The sequence below is a fragment of the Colletotrichum costaricense genome, assembly GCF_030867565.1.
Source record: "Colletotrichum costaricense strain IMI 309622 chromosome Unknown Scaffold_18.1, whole genome shotgun sequence".
Classification (NCBI taxonomy): Eukaryota; Fungi; Ascomycota; class Sordariomycetes; order Glomerellales; family Glomerellaceae; genus Colletotrichum; species Colletotrichum costaricense.
Window position 1 is genome coordinate 893896 of NW_026848247.1, and position 22404 is coordinate 916299.

General features: G+C 51.6%; 8 protein-coding genes across 8 annotated transcripts; 4 read left to right on the forward strand and 4 right to left on the reverse strand.

Moving 5' to 3' along the window:
- Nucleotides 1–704: 704 nt before the first annotated feature.
- Nucleotides 705–2535, forward strand: CCOS01_13845 (phosphotransferase enzyme family protein; the record flags this gene model as incomplete). Its single annotated transcript, XM_060461989.1, has 4 exons — nt 705–785; nt 910–1278; nt 1403–2022; nt 2112–2535. Coding segments are annotated over 4 exons (1494 nt in total), but the record flags the coding sequence as incomplete, so codon positions are not given.
- A 265-nt stretch (nt 2536–2800) lies between these two features.
- Nucleotides 2801–4382, reverse strand: CCOS01_13846 (uncharacterized protein; the record flags this gene model as incomplete). The annotated part of the gene is made up of 3 exons (XM_060461990.1): nt 2801–3204; nt 3251–4316; nt 4356–4382. The coding sequence occupies 3 exons, from the start codon at nt 4380–4382 to the stop codon at nt 2801–2803; spliced, it is 1497 nt and encodes a 498-aa protein (XP_060307710.1).
- A 1627-nt stretch (nt 4383–6009) lies between these two features.
- CCOS01_13847 (streptomycin biosynthesis protein StrI) lies at nt 6010–7080 on the forward strand (the record flags this gene model as incomplete). Its single annotated transcript, XM_060461991.1, has 1 exon — nt 6010–7080. The coding sequence occupies one exon, from the start codon at nt 6010–6012 to the stop codon at nt 7078–7080; it is 1071 nt and encodes a 356-aa protein (XP_060307711.1).
- A 3710-nt stretch (nt 7081–10790) lies between these two features.
- On the forward strand, nt 10791–12248 carry CCOS01_13848 (GEgh16 protein; the record flags this gene model as incomplete). The annotated part of the gene is made up of 3 exons (XM_060461992.1): nt 10791–10908; nt 10972–11322; nt 11413–12248. 3 exons carry the CDS (start codon nt 10791–10793, stop codon nt 12246–12248), a joined length of 1305 nt encoding a protein of 434 aa, XP_060307712.1.
- Nucleotides 12249–13104: 856 nt separating this feature from the next.
- CCOS01_13849 (acetyltransferase) lies at nt 13105–13812 on the forward strand (the record flags this gene model as incomplete). The annotated part of the gene is made up of 1 exon (XM_060461993.1): nt 13105–13812. The coding sequence occupies one exon, from the start codon at nt 13105–13107 to the stop codon at nt 13810–13812; it is 708 nt and encodes a 235-aa protein (XP_060307713.1).
- Nucleotides 13813–14357: 545 nt separating this feature from the next.
- CCOS01_13850 (uncharacterized protein) lies at nt 14358–15614 on the reverse strand (the record flags this gene model as incomplete). The annotated part of the gene is made up of 1 exon (XM_060461994.1): nt 14358–15614. The coding sequence occupies one exon, from the start codon at nt 15612–15614 to the stop codon at nt 14358–14360; it is 1257 nt and encodes a 418-aa protein (XP_060307714.1).
- Nucleotides 15615–16411: 797 nt separating this feature from the next.
- Nucleotides 16412–17943, reverse strand: CCOS01_13851 (uncharacterized protein; the record flags this gene model as incomplete). Its single annotated transcript, XM_060461995.1, has 6 exons — nt 16412–16677; nt 16737–16784; nt 16854–17283; nt 17338–17424; nt 17475–17637; nt 17708–17943. 6 exons carry the CDS (start codon nt 17941–17943, stop codon nt 16412–16414), a joined length of 1230 nt encoding a protein of 409 aa, XP_060307715.1.
- Nucleotides 17944–19101: 1158 nt separating this feature from the next.
- Nucleotides 19102–20286, reverse strand: CCOS01_13852 (beta-lactamase; the record flags this gene model as incomplete). The annotated part of the gene is made up of 1 exon (XM_060461996.1): nt 19102–20286. One exon carries the CDS (start codon nt 20284–20286, stop codon nt 19102–19104), a length of 1185 nt encoding a protein of 394 aa, XP_060307716.1.
- Nucleotides 20287–22404: the final 2118 nt, after the last annotated feature.

Here is a 22404-nt window from a genome sequence, read left to right on the forward strand (position 1 = left end):
CAGCAGGGAGTTGAAACGAAGAGAAAAGAAAACCCCAAAACGAAAAGCCGCCAGCCAGTGGTGTGCCGCGAGTTTGATGTACGGGAACAAGAGTATGATTGAAGATGATATCTACGCTTATATTTATCTGCCTCACCACTTCTTACTTGCTGGATTGATGGAGATAGACTGGGTTTCCTGGCAAAATCCGTCGCCGGATTCGTATGTATGGAGAGAAACACGGATTTAACGAACTTTTTTTTATTACTTTTTGAGCAATTTATACCTTTTAGTCTTTTTATTGCAAATGCGTGCCATTGAGGGTGACTAGGAGGATGTTATCTACGATTTACACTAACACTCTATGTGAAGGAGGGATTCGGAGCTAGGATGGGCTTCTTTCCAAAGTACCCACAAGATGGATCATGCAGCACAGGAACGAGGCTTTTGGGCCAGCAGATGAAGGGGCCGCGGCGACGTATCCTCGATCAGGGCCATGCATGAAGGAACGGAATGGCTGGCTTCATTAGTTCAGATTGGATCTCTGGCTCGGTCGGGTGCGGCTATCGAGGCCCGCCTCCACCTCCGCATTCTGCTGCATCCCAAGGACCATCTGTGAAGGAGACCCTGGGCTGAGTCGGGTGCAGGTTCCCCAAGTGCGTCCGTCTCCCCCGCTCTGGAGACTGGACAGTCCTAAAGCTAAGACAGCTCTGAGGCTCCTTAGGCCGGTGGACCTCGGCATCTTTGTGCTGGTTGGGGGCAGCTTTGGGGGAGTCAATCAGATTGCTCTCTCGGCCGCCCACCTTGTATGGAGTTTTGGATAGCATTCCAGGCCCCGGCTCACCCCCGCGTGCCCGCTAAAACGTCACTGGGGGACGAACCGAGGCTGGCAAAGGTCCGAACCAGAGATGCGCCGGCCAGCCTACCTAGGTGGGTGGTACCTTAATATTGTACCCCGAAATTCACCTCTCTACGACCGAGAACTTTGACGGCATCGGCGGACCTGCAACGACCTCGACTGACTACATATCTTCATCGGCAGCCGGTTTAATCCGACAAGTATCCCTACGAAGTGAGAACCTGTACTATTTAAGCCAATTGCGACTACAATCCGCGATACTCGACTGGAAATCAGCAGCGGACACGACCCTTGAGCTCAGAACCCAGTCTTTCCGCACTCCAAGGACGGCACAGCACAAGATGGCAGGACGCGTGCGACACCCAATCGACCAGCAGGCGCTGGAACGATATATCGAGAAGAATGTGCCGCAGATCAAGACGCCACTGGAGATTAAACAGGTACGTCTACGGCCCGCCTTCCGTACCAGCATTGCCTCTTCAATGCCTTGTTCTTTTCTTTGCCCGTGGTTAGAAGGAACGTTCCTTTCCTCGATTGACATTGGCCTTTTCCCACACATTACAGTTTGGCTTTGGCCAGTCGAACCCGACATACCAACTCACCGACGCGACGAACAAGCGCTTCGTGATGCGCAAGAAGCCCCCCGGAAAGCTTCTCTCCAAGGCCGCGCACAAGGTCGAGCGGGAGCACCGCATAATCCACGCCCTCGAGCCCACTGACGTACCGGTCCCCAAGGCCTACTGCCTCTGCGAGGACGAGTCGGTCGTCGGCACCGCGTTTTACATCATGGAGTTTCTCGACGGGCGCATCCTCGAGGACGCGGCCATGCCCGAGGTCGCCTCACCCGAGGAGCGCAAGGCGCTGTGGAAGGCGGCGACGCTGACGCTGGCGAAGCTACACCGGGTCGCGCCCGAGGACGTCGGCCTGCAGACGTTTGGCAAGAAGAGCGGGTTCTACGATCGGCAGATTCAGACGTGGACTACGATTTGCAAGAGCCAGGCGGCGGCGGTGGATCTGGAGACGGGGGAAAAGGTTGGGGATTTGCCGCATTTTGGGGAGATGGTTGCGTTTTTTAGCGATAAGAGTCGGCAGCCCAAGGACCGGGGCACGTTGATTCATGGGGATTACAAGATTGATAATCTCGTTTTTCACAAGACGGAGCCGAGGGTCATTGGTATTCTGGAGTATGTTTTCCCTGCCCCCCGTTCTTCTTTCTCGTTCTCTTCTTCCCCAGTCAAGTTATGAACTTGTCTCAAGGCTGACAACAATCTAGCTGGGAAATGTCCACCGTAGGCCACCCCCTCTCCGACCTCTGCAACTTCCTCCACCCTTACTTCACCGCTTCGCGCGCGGGAAGCGGTCTCTACGCCAACGACGGCTTCCTCCCCGGCGCTACCCCGGGTCTGCCGACGATCGAGGAGATTGTCGGGTGGTACACGGCCGAGGCGGCGCAGGCCCCCGCCGGTTCGCCCGTGGGCGGCGGGTGGACGCCCGCGGCGGAGCTGTCGTGGGGCGCGGCGTTTAGCCTGTTCCGGCTGGCGGGCGTGTGTCAGGGCATCGCGGCGAGGGCGGCGCAGGGGCAGGCGAGCAGTGAGCAGGCAAAGAGGTTTGCTGTTACGAGGGGCCCGTTGGCGGAGTTTGCTTGGGAGCTTGTTGGGAGGAGTCAGGCTGAGAGTGGGGGGAAGGCGAAGTTGTGAGGTGGGATGGGTTGGTGTATGTAGCCAGCGTTTGGGTAGATGCGAATCATGTAAGAGATTGGGTGATGCTGTGACATGGTGTTTTCTCCGCAAGTGCTTTGGGTATATTGTGCTTGATGACATGTCGTAAGGCAGGGTGAGTCAATAAGCTATATGACAAGAAGGTCTCAAGACGTGGAGTTCATAGACTATTATTACTATTACTGATACTTAACTTCAACGTTTCTAGATGTGACCCAGGGAAATCCAAGGACATTGCCCCGGATCATGTCAACACTAGAGTTTCTAGTTCGATACCCCTTTTCTGTATAGCGTCTACCGACATCCTTGGATCATTAACACTGATGCGCCCATCATTCTTGTTCTTGAACACGAAGGGCGGCAAAAAGGGATCGATTGACGCCACCTCTTCCCAGTCAAGAGGCAATGAACCGAGCCTCACATCGGTCTTCATAAGCTCACGCGTCTCGGTGTTGATGAAATACGGCATCGCCCAACCTTTGGTGACGGGAAGCGCATCTTTCCACGGCGGCTTTAAAGGTGGCTTCAATGCCTCGCCGAGCATTAGCCCATGAACGAAACACGGCCCAACGACCTCGTATCGGCCGGGATCTCCAGGCCGTAGAATCATTGGGAAGTCGCATCCAAGAATCACAGCAACTTGATCGCCTAGTTCTAGAGGTTAACCTCACACGATCGAAAGTGATTGACTACCTTGGAGGTAAGTCTTGAGATGGAGGGGACTCGCCTTCTTGCAGGCCTCTCGCAGAGACACCCATGTACCCTTCCGTGGTAACAAAGAGACATTCTTTCGCGAAGAAGCAATCTTTGAATGCCCGCGCTACCTCACCATCAAGTTTGTCTTTAGATAATGCCGATGTCAACAGCTCGCGAAGCCGCCGGATGGATGGAAGCGGATTATCCCCCAAAGCTCTGTCGCTGGTCCTACCGCGCACAAGGACTTCGACATATGCATCCATAGAAAGTCCTCCCGAGACGTACTTGTCGTTTTGTGGATCTTTCGGTGCCCAATCTCGGACCACTTCCATGAGTTGTACGAATGTGCCGTTCAGGTCATCGCTAACACGACTGATGATGGCCACGCGTCTCCCGGTGACTTGTAAATGGTCAGCCGGCTCGATGAGCTTCACCACAGCACTGGAGCGTGCAGAAGCATAAAATCTTCGAATGCTCAAGTACCCTATGTTGGCACCTTCTACTGGTTGCTCCAGGTTTGGTACCCACGATGGGCACCCCTCGGGACGCGTCGCTATGCCGCAATTATTGATCATGTTCAATTTCTGGTAGACGTCATGTTCAGCTAAGACGAGCTGTGCAAATGTCTTCCAAGGAGGGAAAGAATAGTCCACCTCGATCTTGGCTACGATTCTGGGATCCATTAAGCCCAAAATTCTGTACACCTTGTCTCGAGGGTCTGAGCATTGCTGATTCCGCGCCCAGAGTAACAGGTGCTCACATGAAGCGAGCGGCGGTGCCATCAAGCCTCGTGCATATGGGAAGAGACGACGCCTAATATCAGTCTGGCAGCAGACTTGACTTCTGTCGGAGCACCAGTAATGCCTTGCGTACATCGACCCAGGCGATAGCGTCTCGGCCGCATTGAAGCACCACACGGTCGCACAAAAGAGCTTCCTGCAGAACCCAGACACGCTCGAACCATGGTCGATGGAGTAGCGAAGATATAGATTTCCAAGTCCTATCCTTCCAGGGCAGAGGAACGTCGTCTCGCCACCAATCAAACTACTCGACGTTAGGGGCATCTCCCCACCGATAAGAAATCACATATTCCACCTATTTACTAAAATACTCCAAGGTCTCCAGCACATATTTACTATCCTCAAACTCAGAGCCCAACCAGATTATCACCTTTTCGAAAAGTAGGTAAACCTAGCTTATCCGCTTAACTTATCGCCCACGCTCTTCAACGTTAGCTTAGTTAATACAGATAGCATCGATCCACAATGTGCGCAGTTAATCCGCGTATCTAAGATATCTCAGGGCAGTAGCTAGATTTTTACAGATCCTTAACCAGGCTAGCGTGTTATAAGTACTAGCTGGGTCGGTAATGTAAATAAATTCTTCGTCATTAGCAGTTCCCCAGGAATAGGATAAGGCCTCATATAGAAGTACGTACTACGCAAAGATATCGCTCACAGAATACCCTAGCATAGCATATACTTTCGAATCATATTCGGGATCTAGGTATTTCCAAGAATTAGGGATTCCTAAGTAGGTAGCGTGGGCTCATAAACAGGCATCGCCCATCCAAAGTTTAATCCACCGTCCAGCCATCTAGAAGAGTTTTCTACAATTCGCTCACAAGCAGCCTTTCGTCCTTGAAAGGTTCCTTTAGCTCGAGAAGTAGATAATAAAGAATGTTACAGCGCAACTCGTCGCGGTAGCTACCTAGCTACAAGATAACCAGCCTCAAGTCACCTATTATAGCTTAGAGTTCGGTATAGACATATAAAGCCATTGCAAGCCACCTTATCAAATCCAGATATATTTAAAGGTCACTTCTAGCAAAAGAAAAATCAAAGAACAAAGACCTACTTGATTAAGTAAAACAACATAGAACTGGCAGTCCCCTCAGACAAACAACGGACCAGACGATAAGTGAGTTTAATATACTCTACGAGGCTAAGGATAGAGCCGCGGCCTAACATTACGAACATACGAAAATTCAATATTACTACGTAATAAAGCCAGGTACTTTAGCCGGTTACACAGAGCGGGCACCAATATACTTTAAGCAGCATATCGTCTATTAGGTCCCATAGCCTAATCAGTCGGCAGGCTACATCAGTTATCGGGGCACAGCAGAAGGCTTCCTATATTGAAACTCCCACTACCTAACAATACTCGCGGTTAAAGTGTCATCACCAATCACTTACAAACTATGAATAATTCGACATAAAAGGGGTAGACGACACCGATTCGCAGAGATTGACGGCTTCGGCGCGAAGAGCATTGAGCTCAGCCGTCCATCGCAAGCCTCGATTTCTCATCATTGGAGCCGGCCGGCGCGGAACCGCCTACGCTTCTGCAGTACGACGAGAGAGGCTGCCAGCCATCATTGCGGCGGTTGCAGAACCTTTACAATCGACACGGATTTCGTTTGGCAAGAAATATGTTTGGGATGACGGGGCACCACGAGAGGACCAGAGTCTCGACTCGTGGCAGGACTTTCTCGACTATGAGAGTAAGCGACGGCAAGCCGAAGCTTCTGGAGAGGAAGTCTATGCGGGTATCGATGGTATCATTGTCTGCACTCAGGACCAAACACACAAAGAGATCCTGCAAGCCTTTGGACCACTCAAACTTCACGTCTTGAGCGAGAAGCCGATTGCAACATCTCTACAGGACTGCCAGGATATATACGTCAGCCTCGGCGGTGCAACACCGGAAACAATTTTTTCAACCGGTCATGTTCTACGATACAGCCCTCACAACATGCTTTTGAGGAAACTTCTCTTAGAAGACAGGGTGATCGGGGAGGTTATATCTGTGGAGCATACAGAGCCAGCTGGCTGGTTCCATTTTTCACATTCGTACGTGCGAGGCAACTGGCGAAAGGAGTCAGTTGCGGCGCCAACACTCCTTTGCAAGGCTTGCCATGATATCGACTTTCTACTGTGGCTGCTCAGCTACAGAACGGATTCTGGTCAACCGGCCCATATGCCCAGCCTGATTTCCTCAGTTGGCAACCTATCACTCTTTACCCAGCGTCGAAAGCCCAAGGCAGCGGGAAACGCCACGAACTGCTTCTCTTGTCCTCACGAACAGAGCTGTGATTGGAGTGCCAAGAAACTGTACCTCGAAAAGCTCTATGACAAGGGAGAACGAGATTGGCCTATTTGTGTTGTTGTTCCTGACATAGAAGATATCACTGCTACATTGGGGAAAGATCATGGACGTGCCGTCTTGGAAGAGGTTCTCTCTACAGACTACGACGCCTCTACACCAAGGGACATCATCGAGTCTAAACAGTGGTATGGTCGTTGTGTCTGGGAGTCAGATAATGATGTTCTTGACGATCAAATTGTCACTCTGACCTGGGATGACGACTCAGGCGCTGTGGGCAACGAGGAATTCCCCGACCGCGGTCCGAAGACGGCGATTTTTCATATGGCGGCGTTCACCGAAGCCCAGTCCAAGCGGCGAGGCAAGATCTCGGGCACCCATGGAGAGATGCAGTACGACAGTAACGAGATCCGAGTCTATACCTTTGATCGATTTCGGGACCCGGGGGCAGCCAAAGTCTTCATCCCGCCAACAGCTTCTGGCGGTCATGAAGGTGGCGATGGCGGTCTGATGAACAACTTCTCTCGGGCTGTGGAGGCTGTCATTAATGGTGAGCTCAGCGTGGAGCAGGCCCAAGCGAGACATGTTGGCTGTACGTTGAAGGAAGCATTCGTGAGCCATGCTATGGTCTTTGCTGCGGAAGAAGCCCGACTTGGAAGGAAGATTGTGGACTGGCAAGATTGGTGGGCAAAATTGGAAAAGAATCTCCTTGGCCGGTGAACGTGCTTGAGCCGAACAGAATAGTGTCCACCCCTGGACAAATGCCGGCTTGCCATCAAGTTGACTTCATGTATGACAGCCCAGTAAATTATTATCCTTCGGCCACAACGCATGATGGAAACTTATATCTTCACTAGGCTAGCGACTGAAGGATTCCTTCCTTACCTTGCAACTAGCCAGCAGGTGCTAGAATGGCATACCTCTAGTGATCTGGTTTTGATATTACCGTCGGAGAATTATAAAGCATGGCGTAAAAAGCCCAAAAAAAATACAACAATGTATCGCGGCGACCACTGAGCAATTCTAGGTGCTTGCTGCTTCTCGTGTTGTAAGTTAAAACCGAGTTGAGATAATCAACTCACCTGTTACTTACTTAGTACGTCACGCATTGCTGCTCTCTGCTGTCAAATACAAATTATTACACATTCGACGGGGCTGGGCTCGCAGAATGTTTTACTCTCAGAGAACGCTCTACTCCCTTTCGCCGATAAAATTATAACTGTCATTAAATAAATAAAGCTGAAGAAGTTCGACTGCCTGAAGGTTCTCCTTCCACGATGCTTGATTATGATTAAATAATTGAAAGAACTCATGTTTGTCAGGAATATGTATTTGAAGTAGGTCTCTGCCCCGACACCTTTACTCGGTTTATCGACGAGTATAGGGTTTCCTACCTCAGAGATAGTCAAGGTAGCTCAAGCCTATCCTCGTGTGGCTCATCGTGTCTCTGGCAACTTGAGTGGACAATGGCATGTGCCAAAAGGGGAATAAACTTCATCTCATCGGGCAATTCGTACATAACTCCTTCTTTCTCTGGTTAGAAATGGCGAGCACCAAAGTTGTTTCTGGTCCGTGGATAATTCGGGCCACGATCATCCATGTACGGGACCTCGGCGACACCTGCAAGCTGGAAGCGTGACTGCATTGACTCTCGACTTTTTTTTTGCTCAGAGCGAATCCCACATTAGGCATGTGAAGCTTGTAAAACGCATTTCCTCCTTACCGTTGTTTGATGCGCAGGATGCTGCCACCATTTCTACACAGTATGACAGTTTGAAGCAGTGGCACCAGACGTAGTGAGGTTCAACAGTCTCATCAGTGAGGGACATGTTCATCTCTCTATAAGCTTGATAAAGTCTACAGTCAGCTTCAGTGCGAAGTCCTCTGAATTTTGAGCAGTTCACGTATGCCAAGAGGAATGAGCCGTTCGCCCGAAGGAGATGAGAGGACTGAAGTAAGGTAGGAGGGATCTCGAGGAGTGCACTTAATAACAGCCCGCATCGACCACGTGCTGCACTAATAGCAAGGAGACGCCAGTATGCAGGAGCGACAGGAATTATGGAGTCACAAAAGTCCTCATATCTCACACAGAAAGCATCCCCAGAGTCTTTCATGGCGCAGTCCACATAAGATGGTTGGGTGTGGAAACCCTCTCATTTTCAAGGGGAAGAAGGCGAGAGTTTTTGGCAGTCCAACGAGAGGAACGCTGCGTAGGTATTTTGGGTCTTTGAGTGTGCCGGCCCGTGGTGTTTAAACCTCTACCCCAGTCAGAGCCGTTGAACTTTGTCTCCCCACCAAGTCAGTCATCAATTGGCAAGACAGCGGGACATTCCCTTCCTTAATCGTTGGATGGGTCAAACAGTGGCCGGGTGCTTGTTTCAAAGTCGTGCGATGACGACGGTTGTGGGTGGTAGTGGTGCTGGACCTAGCGTTTCCCTTTTGCCCGGGCAACCCTGAAGCGGCCATGATATGCGAGTTCGCTGCGCTTGTAACTTGGTAACGCTTAGTAAGTTACTGCTTGCGAAGGACAAAATGCCCTGGAAGTTGGAACGGACCTCTCTGGCATGCTCCAACAAGAGTGACACTAGGCCGATTAACTCTCCCCACCTCAATATGGCAGCTCCCGCTTCAATTTATTGCTTGCCCCTAATTCAACTCTGTTGCTGTACCTTAATTCCGAAGCACGTCTCAAAGCCCGGAAACTACAGGAAATCCCTTGAGGATCGTCCTCTTCGGCCTGGTCTCCGGGGCTGACAAAGCTTGTGCAGAGCAGTGTCGGGGGAGACTTCCCGACGCCAATCCCGGATCTACAGGGCGCCCAACATCAGCTAGCCTCTCGACTCCCACCAAGGTTGCAACGACAAGAGAAGGGAGAAGTGGTCCGGCAGCCGAACATATTTGTTCCCGAAGACAAGAATATCGTGGAGCATCATCAAGTCTAAATACCCCCTCAGTCAACATCTCGAACGCTCAAGCCTGAAGCGTCGCCGCAAGAAAACCTGTCATTGGACTCCCGTGCGTTACGAATTCGTCTCAGAGTGCGGGCCCGTCTGAACTTTTCTTTCCTTCGGGCGGGAACGAAAAGCTGCCATCGGAGGTTCGCCGCCGCGACACCTTCTGGACCGCCATGATGGAGAGAAGAAAGGGGGGGGGGGGGGGACAATGGAGAAGGACGGAACCAGACTGTGCTTCAACTTTTCTCCATTGCGACTGGTAATGATCCCTCTCCTTCTCATCCACTCTCTCGTGGGCGCAGCGTTATAACCGATCATGGCCCATCTTCAAAAGCCTGAAACGCGGTTGCAGCCCCGTCTTCGTCTGGACTCCCAGCTCAACATCTGCCCATAATCGATGCATCCCCGGCCGACATGACGGGATGGTCGCCCCCTGTCGCTCTCGTTGCCCTATCCGCCCCATGACCAGTCACTAGGCATGGCTAGCAAGAACGCAGACATTGGGCGACACAGCCATGCCCCCACGGAGAAGACTCGGTCTTGGTCCTTGTCTTCGAATGGGCGACCTCGAGACTTCAGCGCAGCCTCCAAGAGTCTCCATTAACCCCCTTCCAACTCCACAGAGGTCTCCATGAGTCTATAACCCGCGTAACGCCCCCGTCCCCACCTGACATCTCCACCCACGCGACGGCATCCGTTCCAGAAGATCGTCGGAGCCGCGGAGGGGATCTGTGCTAGCCCGGGGTCCCTCGCCTGCCTTACCCAGCCTGCCCAGAACCTTTGAGGAAACACGGGCAGGAAGAGCCGCAGTCTGCAGAAAGACTGGATAGTTTAGGCACAAGGCACAGGCACAACGTTCACGGTTCCTGAAAGTCTGTTGCTCTCATGCCCATGTGGTCCATTCTGGGTGGCTCTTCCACTCCCTCCTACCCCCGGTCCTGTTGCTTCTTCTCTCCCACCTGGCTCTCACTCTTGCCCATCGGCTCAACACCAGCTGAGCAGCGCTTACACAAACATGCTCTCATCTTTTCCAACAAGCCCCATCGCCCACCCTCCCATCCTCAACGTCTGTGACCCCTTGTCGAAACAAGCTCTACCCTTGAAGTAACTCCTCTTGTCATCGCCAAAGGGGGTAAGACCAAAAAGAGGAAATAGGAAGCAGGCATGTATAAAACTTAATAGGCCTCGCACATCGGGTAAAACGCAGGATTCCCTGTGCTCTTCCCGTTTGGATCGCTCGCTCACACTTTCCTTGAGTTCGATCTCTTCTTGGGTTTTTCTTCCCTTCTCTTCCTTTTCACACTCCCAGCCGGTCTGTTCTTTTCTTGAGAGAGGCCATAACCAAACCTCTTTCGTTTCTTTCCCTTCCATCAACGCGGTGCTGGACACATTGTTTTTTAACTTCCTTTCGCTACTAATCCAACTTTGGCTTGTGTTTACCTTTTCTTTTCGGTCCACCTGTCTCCTCTCACAGCCATGTCTTCTCCCATGATGAGAGCGTTGGCCGCTGCCGCCATGTTGGCGATGGCCCAGGCCCAAGGTGTCATTCTTGCCGCGCAAGGCCCCAACGGCCCTGCTAGTCCAGGTCTTCTAGGTATGCACTTTTATGATACGAGATGCGCAAATTCTAGGAAGCATCGTTGACAAATGCTTCCAGTCGATGCAAACAAGGCGGATGCAAACATCATCAACCAGAAGGAGATTGTGGACAATGTCGTCAACGAGTGCGGCCGAACCATCCTCGCGGGCAACATCGATATCGGCGAGACCACAGAGGCTCAGCTGGGCAATAACACCGTCACGAAGGTCACAAAGGGGTCTAACGTCGACGTCACCATCGCCCAAGTCAGCCCGGACGGCGCCGGACCGTACAGCTGCGATCTTGACTTGACTAGCAACGCCAACGGTGCCACGGGTCAGACGAAGCTTCAGGTGCAAGAGGCAGGAGCCCAGAGCGGACAGATCAAGCTCAAGGTCACGATGCCAGATGACTTGGCTTGCGTAGGAGGTACGTCAACTCCATGTTCCTCTATGGTCGTCGCCATAGGAATCTCCGCCGCGTTTCAAGTTTGCCGATGACTAACAAACTTGCTGATAGCCTCCACCGGTGATGTCTGCACCGTCCGCTGCTTCAACGATAACGCGAAGGGTCCCTTTGGCGGCTGCTTCGCTGTTCAGCAGACGGACACGAAGCCCAAGCAGAACACCCCTGCCAACATTCCCACCGCCCAGACCCTGGACGGTGTCCTGAAGCAGGTCCAGCAGAACATCGTCGACCTCCCTGCCGCCGTCAAGTCGAACCAGGAAGCCAAGACTCAGGACGATCAGGGTGTTACTGCCATCAAGGAACTCCTCGGCAACAATGCCACTCAGCAGGCTGCCGGCCCTGCCGGCTCCGGCGCCAACACTGGCAACAACAATAACAACAACGGAAACAACAACAACAACAACAACAACAACAATGGCAATGCCAACGCCGGCAATGGTAACGGAAGACAGAAGGGCAAGGGCAACCGCAATGGCAACAACAACGCCAACAACGGCGATGCTGCGGCCGGCGGCAACAACGCCAACGCTGGCAACAACAATGCCAACGCTGGCAACAACAACGCCAACGCCGGAAACACCAATGCTAATACCGGAAACACCAATGCTAACACGGGCAACAACGGAGGCAACGGACGGACCCGGGGCAAGAACAACAACGGCGGTGCCAACACCAACGCCCAGAACGGCGGCAACAACGGTAATGCCAATGCCAATGCCAATGCCAATGCCAACGGAAACAACGCACTGCCTCTGGCAACTGTTGGAAAGGGCAACGGTAACCGCCAGAACCAGCAGAACGGCAACAACAATAAGCGTGACGAGACACCAGATGCCGTGCTCCGCACGCGCTGGGCCAGGAGGAACCTTCGCCGCCGCGCCGCCTAATTGTTACGCAAGGTGGAGGGGGTGGGGTGGACTGGGGGTGGCAGCGAGCCGCCCCGCAGGATACTTCCTCCTCCTTGGTTTGAGCTTCATGTTGTGTGAGCAGGCCTTTCTTGGAAGCTGTTTCTCATTTCTACGTCGATGGACCGTTCACCATTAAAGACGGAAGAGGAGATGATATTTTAGTTGGTAGTTAGCGGAAATTTATATTGAGCCGTGTAAAGTTGATAAAATGGTAGAAATTTGTCGGTTATCTACTTCTTTGCCCGTAATCACTGTCCGATGTGTTTGTCCCTAGTCAGCCACATTTTACTTACAGATAGTATGAGTTTTGACTTATTGGTGGACAATCCTACTCATCAACTCTGGAGACCACTCATGCATTCACTAAGAAGGTCAACCCAACTCCTTATCTCCGGTCTCACTCATGGCTCATCTCATGCATCAAGGCCAAAGCCAGGACAGGGATGAAGGATAAGCGAACAAAAGTTCCGAATTGAACGTCTGACAGACCGATCAACGTTGATAGTGCAAGCAAAGGTACTTACGTAGACCAGAGGACTCCCCTCCTCTCTTCGAAATAAGGCTTGAGATAGTCATCCTAGTCATTTCCGGGCATCAAAATCACCTTCAGGTCTTCCCTCTTGCTCTTCGCGTGTGAATCTGAAGTGCAGGTCAACTCGCTTGATCCAGACAGTCACGGACAAGAGGTTTCCATTTGACCTGCAGAGCGTGCTGCCATCTAGCAAACGGCCAGCAATTATCTGCATCGCCTAAGACGTTCCCCAACGTGCCTCCTCAACTTTTCATACCTTCATTTTCCAAGAAAAGCACCAAGCCACGGAAAACACCAGCGACAATGACTGCCCCATTCCCTCAAGCCGCTTACAAAATTACAACCCCACGGCTCATCATCCGCAGCGCCGTCGCGGACGATGCAGAGGCTCTTTGCCGCCTCCTCTCGACGCCCGAGAACCACCCTTTTGGAGGTGCGCAGACGAATATCTCTCCCGAGATCATACGCGGCCGCATCGAGAGGTGGGGACCGGATTACGCGTCTGGGAAGAAGGCTATCTTGATGATTACGATTCGGGAGACGGGCGAGTTGATTGGGTGTGGCGGGTTCAACTGTTTTGAGACTGCAGAGGGGGAAACGTGTGATGTTGCGCTGAGGAGGAAGCGGGATGAAGATGGGCAAGAAGGAGGTGAGGATGCTGCGGAAGATGGTGTTACTGGGGAGGCTCGCCGCCTTATCACGCCGTATCTTACCGACTTTGGGGTGGTCCTCGATCAGCGTTACTGGGGAAAGGGCTACGGCAGAGAGGTGTTGTGTGGCCAAGTCGAGTTTGCTGTCGAGGGGCTCGGCTGTAGTGTTGTACGCGTCGAGACTGAGCTTGAGAATGAGCCCTGGAGAGCGGTCATGAGATCTATGGGTTTGGGTGGGTTGGAGACGAAGGGTCCTGTCAGTTATGGTGGGAAGAACATTGGGTGGATTTACAAGATTGATATCTCGACGTGGAGCAAGTCGAGGGGGGATTTGAGGAAGAGCGGAAAGTGGCCGTTGTGAAATAAATGAGCCTCTTGCTTAGAACTTGCTTCATATATTCTATTGCCCGAAGAGGCAATATCTTATACCAACGAGGTCATGCGATACGGACTCGGTCTTTTGCCTCGCCGGGAGATTCTCTATAAACAAGGCTTAAAGGGGTCGACAGGTGGTTCACCGATTCAACCTCGCAAGCAACTAATATGACTGATTTCTTGAGCAGGTGGTCTTGCATTCTCTTGCTCATAGCTAACGCTCCTGCCCACCATAAGGTAAAGTGAGGTCGGCATAGTACCTTCACTTTCTCCCTTTCTCTTAGTTATACTCCATAGAATTACTAACAAGTCTATGAATGTTTTCTCTGAAAAATTGTCAACAAAGGTCAACTTGCAAATGAATTTGTAAGTAAAATTATGAATAAACCTATGAATCGACTCTTCAATATGCTTAGCGAAACGAATTCGTCTTTGCCCAAGACTAGCCATGACCATGTTTCCTCCCCAAATTGTTCATCTAGTACCAAGTGCACCACTGCCCCGCCTCTTGGATACCGCCGCCAACCTGTCTCATTTTAGCTTTTCATCGTCTAGAAGAGGGTATGCCGGCAGTGGAAACTCCGAATCGTCATTGTTCGTATCATCAAAGAATCTCTTAGCCACCCAAGGCATCGCAACAACTCTGGACATCGTCGACACAACCGTTCCTAGCAACCACCTCTGCCATGCCGTGACCGGATGCGCGACTCCTGGGAAGAACCACGGAACGCTCTGAGTCTCCTCGACGTAGGGGCGAAACGCAGCCTCGTAAGCTTCGAATGCCCTGGAAGGATGCTCTCCGGGTGTGAGTTTGGTGAGCTCGCCAGCAAGCATGTAACCTCCGATGATGGCCAGTGTAGTTCCCATGCCCGAGAGGGGCGTCGGTGCAAAGGCCGCATCTCCCAGGCAGATGACACGGGAGCTGGACCACTTCTTCATCTTGATCTGCTTCAGGTCCTGGAAGTAGTAATCTTCCGCCTGCGCCATGGCGTCCATGATCCGGGGCGTTTGCCACCCGGCGTCTAGGAACTCCCGCCTCACGAGCTCCATTTGGAGCTTCTTGTCGCCTCGTGCGGCCTCCTGCCATGCCGTCTTCTGTGCGCCGTCGCAGGGCATGTGCGTGAACATGGCCCGTATGGTGCCGTGCGGGTCGGGCCTAGTGGTGATGATCCTCGATCCCAGGGCCTGGTAGATATTCCACCAGTCGTTGTCCTCGGGGAGGCGGGGAATAGCGGCGTAGGCGACGTACATGTTCTTGTCGATGACGGTGATGCTTTCCTGGGGAAAGACTTGCTTTCGCACCTTTGACCACTGGCCATCTGCTGCGACCAACAAGTCGTACTCTTGTACTTCTCCGTTGCTTAGCTCGACTTTGACATTGGTGTCGTTGTTGGATATGACTTTGCTGGCGGTAGTGCCGAAGAGGTACTCGATGTTTGGATGGGTCTTCGTGGCTTCGTACAACACTGCAGCCAAATCCCCTCGTAGGATCTCAAATTCTGAGGTAGGGCTTGCGGAAGAGCCTTGCTTGACAGGAAAAGGAGCAAAGGGCCGCCCCTTCGGATCGATGAATTGTGTTCCTTTTTCTGTTGTGTTGAAGCGCCGAAGTTGATCAATGAGGCCCATCTTCTTCAAGACAGTGATAGCGCTGTGGTTGACGTCGACGTTATGGCCGTAGGTAGGAATCGACTTGCACTTCTCAACAACTGTGACACGCGCACCGGTTCTGGCCAGAAACCAAGCCAGCGTTGGACCGGCGATGCCTGCTCCGCTAATAAGGATGCGCATGATGCTGTGAGATCCAGGAACCGACTTGACTTATTTGGCCTAATAAATATGGCGAGATGCTTAGATATCTCTGTAATCTCTGGTTTGGCAAACGCTTCTTTTAAGTACTTTGACGTTTGCTAACCCAAATTCGTCCTAATGTGTCTGAGTTTCGAGGTGGCTGCGCCTAGCGATACACCATCTTTGGGAGAAAGTAACCATCGTCCTGGAAAGAGAGATTCTGGCGCCTCAAACACGGTAAGACGTGCTCTCAGAGACGTTCAAGCGTTCTGCGTACCAAGTTCTCAGTCGGGTGAATCAAGCATTTGCCAAGACGTATCCCCCCGAGAGAGCTTCCACGTGTACATGGCGCTAGGTTTGGCGCCTCAATCCTGATGCAAGCTGTGCCGTGCTAACCGCGGCGACACTATCCGCATTGAGCATATTCGCGTCATCATCTGGAACGCCATGCATATTTAGAAAGACATCGGCTAGCCGCGCAGGGCTAATTTGAGTGATCTAGTAAGGTCAATCGGCTGGACTACGGGTCGATTCCCCGGAGTGTCCCCGGAGTAGGGGTCCTCTTCGGATTGCGGCCTTCGGAAGATCTGCTCGACTCCGCACCGGAGACAGGCCGGCGCGGCTTTGCGAGTTGGTGGTGAAGTACTGCCTCCATGACGATCGGCGATTCATCTTAACGTCATCCTTTGAGATATACGATACGTAGGAGAAGCGAAACCAAACTGATCTCGAAGCCACGGTTGCCTTTATCCGTACACAAATATGTGAAGTAATCCTCCCTGTTTTGGAACTTCCATTCATAGGTACACATAGCAGAACGGACCTGCAACGGTGCTCAAGGCGTCCCGAATCTTGAGAGACTCCCCAACCCAGCCATACTGGAGCACATCATCCATGGTTGTGTTGGCACTGGGGGGTTGGTCCAGGAATGTGTTGGTTCCGCTGAGAGCAGTGGCGCCATATTGACGCACCTGCGGTGAAAGCATCTGCCACATCCACCATACTCGATCAATCATCGAATGGTGGAGATAGAAAACAGGATCTCCTGGGGAAGTGAAAACGTCTACTCATTACAGTCACAAGTTAGCACCGCTCAGCCTGCTGGAATTTCGTGTGTCTGACCTCTTCCGGGATCTCCTCCAAGGGAGTAATGACCACCACCGTGGATACCTATCGAGAAACTCTCGTCAGTATTTTTTCTGCCTGCATTGAATTTCTATCGAAGTTTATCAAGCTTACCAATGTTGCCAGAGCCTGGCACACCCTGCATCTGCATCTGGAAGTCGTACACATTCTGAGGCTGAAGAATGTTCGACAGCACAGCAGTCACGTTGGCGAACAAGAGGTTAACCTCAGTTGTCAAATCGCGCTTTAAACAGCGGGGGTTATACGTCAAGGGCCCGTTAGGATTAGCCTCGGAGATACCACCGGGCAGGTCAAGGGCAGCGGGGCCAAGGTTGACTGTCATATTCTTGAAGGGCCCAGAGTTTACGCAGCCTCCGCCTGTACCGACTGGAAGTTCGATGATCGGAAGACCATTCTGGCCACCGAGACGGATGGGCTCTCGTCCTGGGACGAAATCACCATTTCCAGACATGGAGGTCTCGCTCCCGTCGAAGATTGGAGAGGTCTCCAAGCCTGTGATCGCGGTCTTGGACCAGTCCCAGTACTATTGTATTAGGTTAGTAAGAACACTGACGCAACCATGAGTTGAGATACTCACGGGTTGAGTGCCCTTGTAGCCACACTCGTTGCGCAGAGCCTCCTCATACTGCCATGTGAAATATCGATGCCATGATAGGAAGTTACCCTGCTACGGTCAGTTATCTAATCAACATTTTGTCATCTCATAAAACAGACAGTATAGTGTATGGTGAGAGTTTGGTTGATGTGAGTTGCGACAAAGTCATCGAACCTAGTCTTAGCCCCAGAAGACTGTGAAGCGGGTGTGCGGGCCGGCCTGGACTGAAGACACTTGACAGCATTGATGTAGTCAAGCTTCTCAGATTTGCTCAGCGTGCCCCTAAGAAATCGCAATGTAAGCATAACGAACTACAGGGACAATTCTTTGACGATGGCAGGCAAAAACATACCACTCTCTCCGGACACGAACATCATGCCAAGAGCATGCGCTGCTGCGCTTTTTCGTTTCACTGCCCTCGACCTCTGACTTTGTCTTGTCAAAGGCAGTCTGGGCTAAGCTCGCAAGCTGTTGGAGCCTCTCGGTAGTCACAAGATCTATGTCGGACTCTGCTGAGCGGGAAACGGGACTAGCCAAACTGAGCGCGCTGGCATGCAGGGCAAGAAGGCCCAGATCCAAAAGGCGCATATTGAAAATTGGCGATCGATGCGATCAAGGAACTTGACAAGTAAATGAGCGAAAATCCTGCCTGGCTAAACAGCAGAGAGAGGAGAAAGGAAAGTGCAGTGAGACGCGGACACCCGTAAAGATATGTGCGAGTCCGACATGACTGCCCACGATGAATTTGCTAATGCAGCCAAGGGTCAGAAGAGAACCCCGGGGCCGAGTCTACGGGCCATTGGTGACATTGCTTCCATTTTGACATGCAGTGGTGGGTTTTTTCGCCCTAGATATGCAATGAAATAAGCAGTAATGCAGGCATGTAGCATTGCCACAGCACTTAGTGCCCAGCAAATATCTTTGGCAACGAACCGCTGGGATATCACAGATACGGCCAGCCCTACCCCACAGGGGTCCGGGGTCCGGACCCCAGATATGTTCGTGCAATTTTGGCATGGGAGCATGTCGACAACTAGTCAGTCGGTGTGCCTCGCTACGAAGCAATTCATCCGGTTCGAGACATGTACCCGTGGGCCGGAGTTGCTCGTTTTGCCGAGGATATCGAGAAAGAACACAGATTGGTCGAGCTAACGACAAAACTCAACCTTGAAGTAAGTATACCCCTTTATCCTGTTTAAACAACTAAAAGGCAATGCAATGTACGAAGTCTATGTGCCGTACCTAAGTAACTTAACATTCACTTGGGTAGTTACACAAGACAGCTACAGGCAGTGGAATCAGGCATGGGGCTTTTCGGATCACAAAGTGAGTCGGGGTAACAAGTAGACTTCAGCTGTTGAATGGAATGATGTAATTGCCAATACTGAAATCAGAGCGATGCCATGAGGGAGCAGATCGATCTAAAAAGTTGTTCATTAGCGAAGTTCAGTTTAAAAATTGGTGTTGCAACAGCGCGACTAGAGTTTAAAACTCACACTTTCCCAAAATTATAGTCTTCAGTAGCTAGCTTCCAACAGCATTCGTATGCAAATTGTTGTAAATTGGTATTTTGACGTTCAGTCGCTTTCGAGACCACTTTTAGGCAGAGTTCAATGCATTGAACCCATGGCCATGAATGAGCCATTTGCGTTTAGTGTCTAATATAGCGAGTTTCCTCAGCTACTGCGACTATGGATGACGATGTTATTCACGAATCACCCCTATCCAAACGCAACACAAAAGCCTTTAGGCCTGAGCGTTAGGAGTTCCTACGGGAACGGCCAGTGCCTTGTAAATCTCAGCAACGTAGGCATAAACAGCCTCGTTGCCTGCAGAACCAAGCGACATCTTGTTCATCGCGTAGGCAATGGTGATTCGACGATCAAGATCATTGATGAGCATCGATCCACCCCAGCCGCCCCAGAAGCAGATCTTCCCTTCCGGGAACCAAGAGTCCACCGGCGTGTTGCCATTGCCCCTGAGACCCATGCCGATTCCGTAGCGAACGGGGAATCCCATGCACAGATCGGGACCGTACGTCTGCTCGTTGTAGATAAGGTCGATCGTCTTCTGAGACAAAAGTCTCTTGCTCTCATCACCAATCGTAAGGTACCTGGACCAAATCGTTGCCAAAGCCTTGCTGTTGCCGTGGCCGTTTGCTGCGGCAATCTCAGCCTTCTTCCACGGCTCAGTGTTTGCGAAGCTAGGATCCGGGAACGGATGGAGCATCTTGTGCTTCAGAGAGTCGGGGTCCTCGTCTTGTTCAGGCATAATGTGGGCTGGAGGGGCCGGCGGGGGAATCAGCTCTGCAACGCGAGGCCAATCTTTCTCCTTTGCTCCGATTTGCATATCGGCACCAAGGGGCCCTGCGATCCTTTGAGAGACGAACTCCGTGAGAGTCAGTCCCGTCTTTCGGCGCACCAGCTCTCCGATCAAGTAGCCGTAGGTCCAGGCGTGATATCCAGACTTCGTTCCGGGCTCCCAGCGGGCCGGCTGCTTTTCGAGCCTGGAAATGACCTCCTCATATGAGTCGGACATCTCTTGGAGGGTAATGGGGTCTTCGAACGCCGCCACACCCGAGCTGTGGGACAGAAGATGGCGGACCTCGACATTCTCCTTGCCGTTGGCTGCGAACTCGGGCCAGTATTTTGAGACTTTGTCATAGGGCGAAATCTCGCCCTCGTTGATGAGAATGAGGCCTGCGAGCGCGCAAATGGTTTTTGTTGTGGAGAAAACGTTTACGATGGTGTCCTCCTTCCAGGGGCGGGTGCGATTGGCGTCAGCGTAACCTCCCCACAAGTTAACGACGTCCTCGCCGTCGATGGTGACAGTGAGACATGCACCGAGCTCGACTCCAGATCCCAAGAGTTCACTGAACTTATCGCGAACGCCCTGGAACTTGGCCTCGCATGTTCCGTGTGTCTCGGCCATTTTCGTATTATGATATTACTGATTTCGATGTTGATAAGTAGGGTGCGTCGGGTATCGTCAAGAAAGTCCGAAAAGTCAAGTGAACTAGTTTGAGAGTGTGCGATCTAAAGAGGCGCATGAGCGAGAACGGACTTATATATATATATATAAGGAACATTACTCATGGCCACATTGCGGAGTTGGTTGCCGTTGCCCTTGATAGAAACCTCATGAGTGATCGACAAGTCGTCGCGAACTGCGGAGGATCCTGCGGGAACGTGGAGCGGACTTGTTGAGCGTTCGGTCTCCCACTTGCCCCTCCTTAGCGACGTTTCATTCCGTACGGGCCCGTGGATGATGGTTGGCGAATTCCCTTTTGGACCGTGGGGATCGGAAGACGGACCATGCTCAATTGATGTTCTGCGTCCGGTCCTACTCCAACGACTGTGACGAGTGTATCCATGTCAACCAACTAAGTCCATGTTAGGCATTACGGCCGATGCAACACCCTCTGAAGAATCCGTCCAGAATTTGGTGAGGGCCGAGGTCTATACGAAAGTTCCTTTGGCATTGTCCAACAAGCACAGGACTGCAGGCCTGAGGGGGGTTTCTTGGTCATGTTTCTCAGGTACAGGCTGTCAATTGAACCCTTGTGCTCAACAATCAGCTTCTCAGTAAGGCAACATTTTGGTCGTGTAGCGACTGAACAGTACCCTAGTTGGTAAGTATAAATTAGGAGTTGACAACAGTTGCCATATCGGTTTAACTTGGTGCATTCTCACACAACAATCAGTCAGTCTAGGTACCTAGTAAGTGATGTGGGGTGATGGGCTTCTGCAACATCAGCTTCCATGTGTTCTCTTTTGGCCCCGACTTGGTAGAGGAGCGAAATTAAATAGTGAGAGAGCAGTGCTGGAGTAGATGGTATCATGAGGCCCACTTAGACCTTCGCTGTTCCAAGCCTTTTTAACACCCTATCTCATGAGTACGGATGTATCGAACCCAATAAGTTCGATGTAAAGAGTCTGTGTCGATTGCCCGTTACCCATCAATTCTGGGGTGTGCCAGATGATAGTTAAGAACATAGCTCAAGTTGGCAGGCCCCTGGCTTGGCTGGATTTTATGCACTTAAACCAGTAACAAGCGATTCAATCCCGGCATACACAGTGGACAGCAGTTCGCCGATCACTCCTGTCAATCAGGGGACCATCGCCGGGGAGACGATTGAAGCTGCGGGGGTCACACCCTGATACTTCTTGGTCATACAGAGAAAGTCTATCCCAGACTTGGAGTGCGATCGAAGATTTCTTGTGATTCACATTACCGTGACAGTAGGTCTTGAAGGAAGGGCCAGCAGGCGAACACCGTGTAATTGAAACACCTATTCCGATGCACCGGAACTCAAGACGGGATGATTCTGGGCGTCGTATTGAGAGGCTGTTTAGCGAACGATAGTGGTCAGACTTTCCCGAACACGGGCCCCTGAACCCACCGGAAACTTGGCACCTCGAAACCTCCCCTCTATTAGACGCATATTCTCAACTGGAAAGTCTTCGTAGAGAGGCGGAGTGTCGCTTAAGAGATTGGAAGATAGCTTGATTGGGAATGCACATGAAAACACCACTTGTCTGACAAGGCGACGCAAGTCGATCAACGAACTGTGGTTGGAAGGTTTGTAAATGTCCAATTGGCTGAAAGTTTCCGCATAGTTTGGATCGCAGTTTCGCGTTTCATAGCGTCAAAATTTCCATAGGAAAATTTCCAGAGGTCCGGAAGAGCTAAAGAAGAGTTGCAATTACCGAGCTGCTAAGCGCCGGGGCCTATCTCTTGTCTTTTCACGGATGATATATCCAGGAGTCCATCACCCCGTTTCGCCGAATATCTCGCCGACCGGATACAAGCAAAAAGAGAGGATCCCCGTTGCATCTTAGTGGTGGCTTTTTCCTTTATCCTAGCCGTTTGCCCCTTTTACCACGTGGTTCTTCGTTTTCTCGTGTTTCTTATCAACCCACGCAGCGAAGGTTGTATGGCGAACATCAATTGCTAGAAACCCGGGGTGTCTGTCTTGCTGTTGGGTCTGATTATTTTCTCTCTTTCTGATAGCGAACCCAGGTTCGTTGTGTATATTTTTTGAGCCGT